This window comes from Gracilinanus agilis, chromosome 3 (assembly GCF_016433145.1).
Source record: "Gracilinanus agilis isolate LMUSP501 chromosome 3, AgileGrace, whole genome shotgun sequence".
Lineage (NCBI taxonomy): Eukaryota > Metazoa > Chordata > Mammalia > Didelphimorphia > Didelphidae > Gracilinanus > Gracilinanus agilis.
In genome coordinates this window covers 253402041-253415841 of record NC_058132.1, presented here as the reverse complement: position 1 = coordinate 253415841, position 13801 = coordinate 253402041, and the positions used below count along the sequence as shown (strand labels likewise).

The 13801-nt window shown below is 36.9% G+C and overlaps 1 protein-coding gene across 1 annotated transcript in view; it reads right to left on the bottom strand.

Annotated features, from left to right (window-relative positions):
- Nucleotides 1–2581, bottom strand: part of CFAP210 (cilia and flagella associated protein 210) — a 48136-nt gene extending 45555 nt beyond the window's left edge. The window contains exon 1 of the mRNA XM_044669808.1: nt 2365–2581. Within this exon, the coding sequence (XP_044525743.1) occupies nt 2365–2466 (102 nt within the window). The 5' untranslated portion in view covers nt 2467–2581. The remainder of the gene's footprint in view (nt 1–2364) is intronic.
- Between the last annotated feature and the right edge of the window lie 11220 nt (nt 2582–13801).

The following is a 13801-nucleotide window of genomic DNA, read 5'->3' as shown; positions in this document are numbered from 1 at the left end:
GCCATGAAGCCTAGAGGATACAGTATAAGAATCTCCCATGGGAATTAGTCTCCCTAACTAGAAAGATTGTGGCTCTGGCCTTGCACATTTCTGAATTATGATTAAAACAGAGAAGGTGTTAATTTGAGAAATGCTTCCATGGTTCAAAGAGAGCTGGGACCCAAAAAGGGAGTAAGGAGTATCTCAGATAAGAAACCAATGACTCAAACACAGGTGGTGGTAAACTCAAGGTACCACTGTATAGATTTTCTATAAAATAAGGATTCTTTTTGTAAGCCAGTGGATATGGCTGAGGTGAAATCCAGCAATGTTCCATGCTGTCTGCTTTTTCTCTAATAAAGGCTGCTTCCTGTTACCATCTTAATTCAAGTCTCCTATCTACTCATTAGAGTGATTTCTGGGGGTTCCAGGCCCCCCAAAAACACATTCCATACACTTCTGATCATTAATCTTAATGCTTTTGTCTATATAAACGTAGACTTACATTGTGTGTGTGTGTGTGTGTATGTGTGGAGCCTCAATGTTCTCCTCAGGCCTACCCTACAACAAGGACTTATATATCAATAATTAAATATACCTTAGATAAGGCTCAAGTTAACTTATATTGTATTGACTTATATTGTATTATTGTATATTGACTTATACTGTATTGATATTGTATTTTGATATTGTATAATTGATATTGTATATTATTAAATTAATTTAATATTTAATTTAATAAAAAATTTAAATATACCTTAGATAAGACTCAAGTTAAACACTGATTGGTCTTTTTAACACTTCAGTTCAATACAGGAAAGGCAATGGCCTTTTCTCAGTCCTCTTTGTCCTTCACCTCTGCTACATCTGACAACAGACCCACTCTCCTCTCTGAAACACTTACAATAAAATTTCCAGGCTCCCCCCAAGCTATCTGACTATTCCTTGTGCCTCTCTTACCAACTCTCAGTTAGCCTACTTAATGATGGCATTCCTCAAGGTTCTTAAGTTTTAGTTCTTATCTCATGTTTATATGTTCATTCTATCCCTTGCGATCTCATCAATTCCAATACTTAAATTATCACCTCTACTTTATCTTTAGTCCAGAGCTGACTTCCACAAGCTGGACCTTTTTCTTGCCAAGGCCAATTTTTTTATATGTACCTTTAATGCCATCTCCCACCATTTTCTCTAGCAGATTGCCCCCTTAATTATACCCTACCCCATAAACTTCAACCTCTGCCTCTCTACTGGTTTCTTCCCTACTGCATTCAAAAATGTTCAAGCCTTCTTCATTCTCAAAAATCTTCAGTAAGTTCTACCATCATGCTATTATTGTCCTATCTCTCCTCCCTTTCACAGACAGACTCCTAGATAAAACTACGTTAATTATTTCCACTTCCCTCACTGACTGAACCCTTTGTAGTCTGGCTTCAGATCTCATTACTAAACTAAAACTGCTCTCTCCACATATTAATGATCTCTTAATTGGCACACCTGATGGTCTTTTCTCATTCCTTATCCTACTTGACCTCTCTGCTATATCTGACACAGAGCCACCCTCACCTCTGTGATAGTCCCTCCTCTCTGGGTTTTCATGATACTGCTCTCTTGAGTCTCTTCTACTTGGCTGACTATTCCTTCTCCTTTGCTGATTGATCATCCATATCATGCCCCTAACTGTAAATAGTCTTAAAGGCTCTGTCCTGAGCCCATTTTCTTATCTCTCTACATTATCTCTCCCTTAGTGATATCCTCTTTTACTAGGAGCTTAATTATCTTTGTGTAGATGACTCCTAGATCTATATGTTCAGCTCCATTCAGAAACCTAAATTACTGCCTATTATCTGCCAAATAATAACCTGGCACCTTAGCCTAGCATTTAAATTCCTTCAAGATTTGCTCCTTCCTTTACAACTTATTCCACACTAATCTTCAAAGCAGCCAAATCATACTATATCTTGTTCCTTTGCTTACAAAGAATGAAAATGTCCATCAACTCCTGTCATTCATCAAGTCCCTATTCAAATGCCATCTCCTTGACACATCTTCTGACACCCAGAGTGAAATGATCTGGTAAATCTCTCTTTCCTGTAATCTATTACAGCACTTTGATCTCTTATATTAAATGTTCACATTATAATGTACAGTTATTTGCAAATATGTGTTGCATCCTCTATTATAAGATGCACAAGGACAAAGGTTGTATCTTCATTTTTTGTATTCCTCAGAGCAACTGACATAAATTGGCTTGTATATAACTCAATTCAACTTTGTACTCAACTTTGGTAAATGAATTAAATTTCAATGAGTCTGAATAGTTTCTCTTACAAACAACAATAACTCTTCAATGACTATGTATTCTGTATTAAGTTTATCACTTACTGCATAAGTATTGGCCCAATGTTTCATCATTTCTTGGGACTTTAAATGCATATCTTTCTTTGCCTTCTTTTCAGCACGAAGCTGTGCTGCTTTTCTACTCATCTTGTCAAGGCTATTTTGAATTCTATTCCATTCATCATTTGGAAGTATAGTAACTTGATTAAGATCTACTCCACTTGGTAAAAGACTACCACAAGGAATCTGATAGTCAGTTTCTACAAATGAAGTTTAAAAAAATGGTTAAAGATAAAATATTTTCACTAGACATTTTTTCTCTAAACAATTCTATATTGCCATGATATCAAGAAAGGCTTTAAGCTAATTTTATTACTTTTATCTTAGTTTTCATTATCAATATCAAATTTAGATTTTTTTTTTAATTTAAAATTTAAAAAACCTTTTTAAAGGAATTTCATGGAGTTCACTAAAGATCACTTATTGAAGGTGTCAGTATATGGACTGCAAAAAGCATATGCCAGTGATGGCAAACCTTTTGGAACTTTTTAGAGATCCAGTGCCATGCTCCACCCCCTACCCCCAGACTGGGTGCCCATGCCCTATCCCCCATTGCATGTCATGTCCCTCCCCAATCTACATGCCCCATCACCTGCATTTGGGGATGGGGCCAGGGGCAGGGCCTGGCTGCAGGCTGGTCAAGTCAGGGCTGAGCTCTGCCAGGAGGCCAGCTTGAGAGCCCCACACCCTCCCCTTGCATTTAGGGGGCAGGGCCAGCCTACCAGCCCTGTGCTGGCCATGCTGTGCTGCCTAAGCCCCACAGGGAGGCTGACTTGAGTGCCTCACACCCTCCCCTTGTGTTCAGTGGCTGGGCCAGGTTCCCTTTCAGCCAAGCCAGGGGCCTATGAGCGCCCACAGAGAGGTGTCTGTGTGCCATCTTTGGCAGGTGTGCCATAGGTTCGCCATCATGAATATGTACCATAGTTCTAGCTCATTTTCTGACATAAATTAGGGCCAAGAAGTCTCAATAATGAGTTGTGAGCTGGAAACTCAGAATGAAAGGAGAATAAGGAAGAACACAAGGAGGGGATGAGAATTACTCAGGTTATTTCAGCATTAAGCATCTACTATCAGCAAGTTAATTTCCAAAAAAGAAGAATACAGAGCAGAGATACTCTCATTCACCAAGATATTCTGCCTAGACCAGTGATGTCTAACCTTTTAGAGATAAAGTGCTGAGACCCTCCCCACTCCCCTAACCACCCCCACCCCCACCCCTGAGTGCCAGGCACGCCCTGCTCCCACCCCCTTTACCCCACACAGGGGAGGGAGAAAGCACTCCCTTTGGGCCACTGGGTGAAGTAAGTGAGAAATGTCCTCAGGCACTCATAGAAAGGGAGAAGAGTGGCCCAAGCACTCTGCCCTCCTCCCATTGGGCTGCAGGGCAGAGGTGCAGAGGATGTGAAAAAAATGTCATCAAATGCAGTAGAGATGGGGAGGGGAGCAGTTCTACCTTTCTAGCAATGAACTTTTGGGAGCTGGGGGGGGGGGGGAGTGTCTGAGTGCCCACAGAGAGCACTCTGTATGCTACCTTTGGCATCCATGCCATAGGTTCACTATCACTGGCCTAGACTCATTCACCAATGGTTAGCTAGCCCCAGTGATACTGAATTACCAACTTCCTAAAAGCAAACCCCACACCAAGACCCTAAATACCTCCTCTCTTATTTCACTCTACCTCAATTCTACCTTTCTAATGTACCACTTAAGAGTTGGCTATCCTTCTGTGGTGCACTCTGGAACTTGTAGGTTGTCATTCACAAACTTTCCTTCCATCTCAGATGCATTCCTGTCATGTTCTTTCTATCTTTTAGCATTCAGTGAGATTTGGCTTTCCTCAGATTAGAGTGTGTGCTTGGTCATCCTTTCTAGTACTAGTTATATTTTTTCTAAAATTCCTCCTTCCCTTAATTTATTGGTCCCAGAAGGGAAGTAAGAATATCTCTTATTCCTCATTGTCATTTCTAATCTCTCTCATTACCACCATCACCCAAGCAACCTCCTGTCCTTTGAGGTTCACGCTACACAAATTAATCACCCGATCTAGTATCCTAATTACTAGTTCCTTCCCCTTTGAAATTACCTTCCACCTATTTGGAATATATCTTAGATGTGCTTTTTTATTTAGATGTTGTCTTCCTCATTCAAATGTGCATTTAACGTGGGACTGTTTTTTGTCTTTTTTTTTTTTTGCATCCTTAGCATTTAATATAGTGCCCAATACAGTAAGTATTTAATAAAGTATTTAATAAATGTTGTGCTTAACTGAACTGAAGTAAGCATTCCTTTCCATTGCCATTGCAAATGGTCTGCTCAGTTCAAATGCAAACTGGTCTTCACTTTTTAAGAGACTAGTAGCTGGGGGGTTGGGGAGGGGCAGAGACAAGATGAAATCTAATAGCAGCAAAAGTTGGTTTTTATTGGAACCGGAAATAAAACTGCACACAGGAGTGCCAGCTGACTACTCCACCCCCCACCCCCACCTAATGTGCCAGGTTCTGAGCCTAGGCATAGGCTAATTTTGGGATCCTGAGACCCTATCTAAGCCAACAGCAGAACACCCCTCATCACCCTTGAAGTCCCAAGCCCTGAAACCAGCCCACAATGAGATCCCAAAGTCCTTAGCTCTTGGCCTTTTCAGGACTGCAGTGAAGACCCTAGCTGTAGGGCAAAATAGCTCACAGTGCTCAGTCCTGCAAGGCATCTGCAGAGGAAACAGAATCAGCAGTTTTCAGAACTCCTAGTCCATCAGCATAAAAAGGCTAGGAAAATGAGCAAACAAAAAAAAATCACCTAATCATCATAAAAAATCTGTATGGAGACAAAGAAGTGCAAGGCACTGATTCAGTAGGAAACAGCGAAAGCAAAGCAACCAATGTAAAATTCAAAAGAAAACTGGGAGAAAGGCAGTTAGATAGCTCAGTGGACTGAGATTCAGGCCTAGAAATGGGAAGTCCTGGGTTCAAATCTGGCTTCAGACACTTCCTAGCTATGTGACCCTGGGCAAGTCATAACCCCATTTACTAGCTCTTCTCTTCTGCCTTAGAAGCAGCACACAGTATTAAATCTAAGATGGAAGGTAAGAGTTGTTGTTTGTTTGTTTGTTTTTTTTAATGGCAATTGGTTTCATATACTGGAAGAGCTAAAAAAGGAATTTGAAAATCAAATGGCAGATAAAAGAAAAATAGGAAAAAGAAATGAAAATAATGCAAAAAGAAAACAACAGGTTAAAAAGCAAAATTAGTCAACTGGAAAAAAAGGCACAAAAATCCAATAAAGAAAAGAGTTTCATAAAAAGCAGAATTGACTAAATGGAAAAAGGGATTTAAAAATCCAGTGAAGAAAAGAATTCCATGAAAAGTAGAATGGACCAAATGGAAAAGGAGGATCAAAAGGTCATGAAAGAAAATCAATCTTTAAAAATTAGAATTGGCCAAAGAGAAGCTAATGACTTCATGATACATCAAGAAACAATAAAATAAAACCAAAAAAAATGAAAAAATAGGAGAAAATATGAAATACCACATTGAAAAAACAACTGATCTTGAAAATAAATCCAAAAGAGACAATCTAAGAATTATTGGATTACCTGATTAAAAAAAAAAAAAACCTAGACACCATATTATAAGAAATTATCCAAGAAAACCCTGATATTCTTGAGTAAGAGGGTAAAATAGAAACTGAAAGAATACACAGATCAACTCCTGTAATAAATCCCCAAATGACAACTCCCAGGAATGTCATAGCCAAGTTCAAGAACTCCCAGAACAACGAGAAAATACTGCAAACATCCAGAAAGAAATAGTTCAAATATCATAAATCTCCAGTCAGGATTACACAGAATGTGGCAGCTTCTACAATGAAGGATTGGAAGGGTTGGAATATGATATTCTAGAAGGCAATGGAACTGGGTTTACAACCAAGAATCACTTACCCATCAAAAATAACCATAGTGGGGGCAGCTGGGTAGCTCAGTGGGATTGAGAGTCAGGCCTAGAGACCAGAGGTCCTAGGTTCAAATCCGACCTCAGGCACTTCCCAGCTGTGTGACCCTGAGCAAGTCACTTGACCCCCATTGCCCACCCTTACCACTCTTCCACCTATGAACCAATAAACAGAAGTTAAGGATTTAAAAAAAAACTAACCATATTATTTTACAGAAAAATAGTAATTTAATAAAATAGACTTCCAAGCATTCCTGATGAAAAAAATCAGACCTAAACAGAAAATTCGTTGCCCAAATACAAACTTCAAGAGAAACATAAAAATGTAAATAAGAAAGAGAAAAAATTTAAGGGACTCAATAAGGTCAGATTGTTTCTATTCCTACATGGAAAGATAATATTTGTAACTCTTAAACTTTTTATCAATATCATGGCAGTTAGAAGTATATATAGACAGAGGGTATGGTAGCAAGCTATTTAGGATGATATGCAAAAAAAAAAACAACAAGGGGTGAAAAAGAAGACTGCACTGCGAGAAATTGGAAGAGAGGAAAAATGGGATAAATTATGTCAAATAAAGAGGCATGGGGAAAAAACAATTATAATGGAGGGGAGGATGAAGGTGGTGATGGGTAATATTTAAATTAAACCTTACTCTCATCAAAATTAGCTCAGACAGGGAATAATAAATAATAAGATTCATTGGGATATAGAATCTTATTTTACCCTATAGAGAAATAGAAAGGTATTAAGAAGGAGGTGCTGAGAATGAGACTAATATAAGGAAGGGGGAAGTTGGGGGAGGTGATTAAAAGCAAAACACTTGTGTGGAGTGATAAGAGTGAAAGAAGAAAGTATAGGATTAAAAAGGGAAAACATGAGGGAGGGGAAATCACAGATGGTAATCATAACTGTGAATGTAAATGGGATAAACTCACCCATAAAATGGAAGTGAATAGCAAAGTAGATTAAAAACCAGAATCCTAAATCGGGTAACCATGTTAAAAATGTATATTAATAAATGTTAAAAAAAAAAAAACAGAATCTTATTATATGTTGTTTACAAAAAACACATTTGAGGTAGGTAGTTACACAGAGAATAAAATAAAGGTAAGGAGATGGAAAAGAATCTATTGGGCTTCAACTGAGTTAAAAAAAAAAAAGCAGGAATAGCAATCATGATCTCAAATAAAGCTAAAGCAAAAATAGATATGATTAAAAGATTTAAGTGACAGACTGTGGGACCAAAACTCTGCTATCCCCAATCCCTGAACAAATGATCTCCCACATGACTGACCAGCAAGCCTGAGAACTAGCCTCCCCACCCAGTGACTGAGATTCCCTACTTAGGACCATCCAATAAACTTGACCCAAGTAGCCCAACTGAACTAATAGAGGCAATTCAGGTTACTTCATCCCTGACAATTACCCTATAAAGGGTTACATACACCCTTCTTCACTCGGGTGGAGACTCAGCAAACATATTTGCTGGTGCTGATCTCCTCCTCGACCCGCCAGTAGAGGATTCCAAGCTACTTCTCCTGGTCTTGGGCTTCTCTCCCTCATTGCTCCTTCCTTCCTCTTCCCCTTAGCCCCTCCCTCTCTTACAATAAAGCTTCCTCCACACTCTCATCTCAGTCTCTCAGTTGGACCTCATCAGACAATAAGGAAAGTAATCACATCTTGATAAAAGGTAGTATAGACAATGAAGTAATATCAGTACTTAATGTATATGCACCAAATGGTATATAGCCTCTAGATGTTTAAAGGAGAAACTAAAGGAGCTTAAGGAGGAAATAGACAGTAAAACTATACTCTTGGGGGACTTCAACTTCCCCTTATCAGAACTAGATTGAGAAGTCCATAAGAACATTCTAGGCCCACTGAGGCAAAAGCAGCCAGAAAAGACACATATGCGGATCTGTCTTTAAACCTTTGGCAAGGACTGGTCCCAATTTGCAGGTCTAACAAATCATGTCTTAAATCATCTGATTTTCTTAATTGGCTTTCTTAATTGGCTCAGGACACCCTAAGTTATCACAAACCTGGGGCTCTATTTCAGGACAGAATGATCTTTTGCTTATAAAGCTTTAGCCTGGAACAATCCTACTCCTAAGACATTCCTCTGTCAAAGATAACACACCAAAGAGAACCTCTGATGATTAGAATAGGATATATATGTATATTCATTACATAGAACATCAGCATATTTTAATTGATCCATATATTTTAACTGGCAATTAAGAATATATACTTTTGATATGTAACCTTCTTACTGATATATGATGTTCTTTGTTCTTAGAATATAGATTCTCTATAAATATTAGGTCTTTATCTATTATTAAATAGGATTATGTAATCCATTCACAATCTTCCATAGGTTTCCCATGATTCAACTGTGTCTGATAGTCTCTCTGCATCTGTCTGTCTGTCTGTCTCTCTCTCTCTCTCTGGCTCTGTGTCTCTCTGTTTCCTTTAAGCTCTGTCTGCCTTCACACACTCAGACCCATGCTGCAGAGTCACAGGCATGGCTACTCCTGACGATCAGGAGAAGCAGTAATCTGATCCCTAACTAGCTGTACCATAGTAGCCAGCTGGGAATGGGGTTCCCCCAAGATCAGGAGCAGATTCCACAAAGAACCCAATCAAGGGGCTTCCACATCGGCCCCTTACACTAGATAAATTGAACCAAAAAATAAACAAGAAGTAGAAGAAGTGAATGAAATTTTAGAAAAGTTAGATTTAATAGCTATCTGGAGAAAACTGAATGGGGATAAAAAGGAATACATTTTCTTTTCAGCAGCACATGGTACATACACAAAAACTGACCATGTACTAGGACATAAAAACTTCGCAATCAAATGCAGAAAAGCATAAATGATAGATGCAACCTTTTCAGATCATACTGCCATAAAAGCTATAATCAGTAAGGGTTCATGGAAAAGAAAATTAAAAATTATTAATTAGAAACAAAATAATTCTTCAAAATGGGTGGGTCAAAGAATAAATCAGAGAAACAATCATTATTTTCATTACAGAAAATGATAGTGAGGTGACAACATATCAAATTTTATGGGATACAGTCAAAGCAGTACTTAGGGGGAAATTCATATCCCTGAATGCTTATATCAATAAAATAGAGAAAAAATAGAGCAATGAATTGGGCACGCAACTAAAAAAAATTTTTGAAAAAGAAAAAATTAAAAATTCCTCAGGGGCAGCTGGGTGGCTCAGTGACTGAGAGGCCCAGAGATGGGAGGTCCTAGGTTCAAATCTGACCTCAGACACTTCCTAGCTGTGTGACTCTGGGCAAGACACTTAACCCCCATTGTCTAACCCTTACTGTTCTCCTGCCTCAGAACCAATAAACAGTATTGATTCTAATGTGGAAGGTAGGGGTTTTAAAAATAAACAAAAAAAAATCCCAATTAAAAACTAAATTGGAAATCCTAAAAAACAAAGGAGAAATTTTAAAAACTGAAAGTAAAAGAACTATTGAACTAATTAATAAGACTCGGAGTTTTTTCTATAAAAAACAAACAAATAAAATAGAGCAATGGTTAACTTTATTTAAAAAAGGAAAGAATCAAATTATCAGTATCAAAAATGAAAATAGTAAATTCACCTTCAATGAAGAGGCTATCAAAGCAATTATTAGGAGCTATTTTGCTCAATTATTTGACAACAAATTTGACAATCTAGGTGAAATGGTAGAATATTTATGAAAATATAAATTGCCTAGACAAACAAAAGAGGAGCTCAAATACTTAAATAATCCCATCTCAGAAAAAGAAATTGAAAAAGCCTTCAATTAACTCTCCAAGAAAAAGATCCCTAGGGTCAGAAGGATTCGCAAATGAATTCTATCAAATATTTAAAGAACAATTAATCCCAATACTATACAAACTATTTGGCAAAATAAGCAAAGAAGGAGTCCTACAAAATTCTTTTTATGATACAAATATGATGTTGATACCTAAGGCAAGAAGACTAAAAACAGAAAGAAAACTATAGAACAACTTCCTTAATGAATATTGATGCAAAAATCTTAAATAAAATACTAGCAAAGAGACTACAGCAATATATCAGAAGGATTATTCACTATAACCAAGTGGGATTTATAACAGGAATGCAAGATTGGTTTAATATCAGGAAAAATATTAGTATAAATGACCAAATCAATAAGCAAACTAACAGAAATCACACTGAATATCTCAATAGACATAGAAAAAGCCTTCAATAAAATACAGCATTCATTTCTATTAAAAACAGTAGAAAGCATAGGAATAAAAGGATCTTTCCTTAAAATAAGTACTATCTAACTAAAATTATCAGCAAGTATCATCTGCAGTTGGGATAAGGTGGAAGATTTTCTAATAAGATCAGGAATGATATAAGGATGCCCATTATTACCACTATTCAATATTGTACTAGAAATGTTAACTTCAGCTAGAGAAGAAAAATAAATTAAAGGAGTCAGAGTAGGCATAGAGGAAACTAAACTATTACTATTTGCAGATATGATTGAAAATCCTAGAGAATCAACTAAAAACTAGTTGAAATAATTAATAACTTAGCAAAGTTGCAGGATACAAAATAAACCCACATAAATCATCAGAATTTCTATGTATTTCCAACAAAGTCCATTAGCAAGAGTTAGAAGAGAAATTCCATTTAAAATCATTAGGCAATTATATGAACACAATTACAAAACACTTGTCACAAATAAAATTAACTCTAAACAATTGGAAAAATATTAATTGCTCATGGGTAGACTGAGCTAATGTAATAAAAATGACAAATCTATCTAAATTAAATTTATTTATTCAGTGCTATACCAACAAAACTACCAAGAAACTACTTAAAATAACAAAAAAATTCATCTGGAATATCAACTATAGATGTATAGAACTAATGAAAAAAATTAGTAATCATCAAAACAATCTGGTACTGGCTAAAAAAGAAGAGTGGATCAATGGAATGAGTAGAGGTAAATGATCTCAGAATCTAGAATTTGTTAACCCAAAGATCCCAGCTTTTGGGATAAAAACTCATTCTATGACAAAAACTACTGGATAAAGTGGAAAACAGTATGGCAAAAATTAGATATAGATCAATATCTCACACCTTATACCAAGATAAGGTCAAATTGGTATATGATTAAACGAAAAGGATATTATAAATAAATAAAGGGAACGTAGACTAGTTTACCTGTCAGATCTATGGAGAAGGGAAGAATTTATGACCAAATAAGAGATGAAGAACATTACAAGATATAAAATGAATAATTTTGATTATATTAAATTAAAAAGGGGTTGTACAAATAAAACAATGAAACAAAGAGGAAAACAACCGAGAAAAAATTTTATAGCAAATTTCTCTGATAAAGGTCTCATTTTTCAAATATATAAAGAACTAAATCAATTTTATAAGAACACAAGTCATTCCCCATTTGACAAATGGTCAAAAGATATGAATAAGCAGTTTTCAGATGTAATCAAAGCTATCAATAATCATATGAAAAAATGTTCCATATGCCTCTTGATTAGAGAAATGTAAATTGAAACAACTCTGAGGTGCCACCTCACACCTATGAAATTGGTCAATTTGACAGTAAAGGAAAATGATAAATGTTGGAGTGGATATGGCAAAATTGGGACACTAATGCATTGCTGATGGAGTTGTGAACTGTTCCAATCATTCTGGAGGGCAATTTAGAATTATCCCCCCAAAGGACTATAAAATAATGCATACATACCCTTTGATCCAGTAATACCATTCTTAGATCTGTATTATGGAGAGATTTTTTTCATAAAAAGAGAAAGGACCTACTTGTACAAAAATATTGATAGCTGCTCTTTTTGTGGTGGCAAAGAATTGGAAATTAAAGGGATTCCATCAATTAGGGAATAGCTGAACAAACTAGTATACAATGATGACGGAATACCATTGTGCCGAAAGGAATGGATGTTATAAGGATGATTTCAGAAAGAGCTGGAAATACCTTCATGAATTAATGCAGAATGAAATAAGCAGAACCAGAAAAATGTTGTACAGCAACATTGTGGAATAATCAATTGTGACAGACTTAGCTATGATCTGCAAATCAATGATCCAGGGCAATTCTGAGGAACTTATGACAAAGAATGCTATCCACCTCTAGAGAAAGAATTGTTGGAATTAGAATGCAGATGAAAACATATGATTTTTCAATAGTTTATTTGGGTTTATGTTTGGAGGTTTTGGTTGTATAAGATTACTGACAAAAAATATGGAAATATGTTTCACATGATAATGCATGTATAACTCAGATAGAATAGCCTACCAGCACCAGGAGGGGGAGGGTAAGGAAAGGGAAGGAAGAGAGGGAGGAAGGGAGGAAGATAAGTTTGATCATATAACTTAGGAAAACTTGTTGGAAATGTATTATTGCACGTAATTGGCTTTAAAAAAAAATGACTAGTAACTGGTACTTCACTCTTGGTGAACAAAATTAGCTAATGATAACAAAGGCTCACAGAGGTCTTGTGACTTGAATAAGGCCACATAGTAACAGAAACGGAATTTGAACCCTAGTCCTCAAGCTCCAAATCCAATGTTCTTTCTGCTACAATTATCACCTTGGCAAGCAATGTGGTTTCACAAACACTATGTAGGCATAAAACAAAGAAATCAAACTACACAGTGTAATTTCAATGGCAACAAAAAATTATTATAAAATATGACAATTACCATTCCATTCAAAATATATCCAAATTACTATTCCAGTTACAATACCTTACATTTCGGTGGCACTTTTTACTTTTTTTGAAATAATGTCATATTATCAGGGATAATAAATCCTCACAATATTTTTATATGAAAACTGTCTATTCTAGGCATGGAGCTTAGAGATTAATATTGTGTGATGAAAACAAGTAGGCCAATTTGGCTGGATCATACATAATGGGAAAGGGAGTAGTGTGCATTGTCAGGAAAGGTATACAAAAACCAAATTGTGAAGGACTAAAATGTCAGTGTTTTGTATTTCATCTTTCTTAGAGGTCACTGGGTGGATAGTAAAGTGTAAAAAGTCAGCCACGGTAGGCAGAAACCAAATTATGAAGAGCTTTAAATGTCAGTAGTTTCGTATTTCGTCCTAAGGGCAAATGGGCACCTCTTGTGCAAGGGAATAAGTGGCTCGGGATTTTCCCGTACTTAAGAATTATCTCTGGCAACTGACTCCTACGGGTCAGGGTCTAGACTCGCATACGCGGGTCTCTCGCCCTTCTCGTCCACTACTGTTTCCATCAGCTCCCTCCCGTTAGCCTTTTCTTGGGTATGTAGCCACACAATTAAGACTCCTGCATGAGTCCTATTCTCTCTTTCTCCCTCGCTTCCTTCACCTCTCAGGGCATAAGGGGCGGGGGGGGGGGGGGGGGGGGGGTAGTCTATGTGGAGCATGCTGACACTTCCTGCCCTCCAGGTTTGCTGGGGCC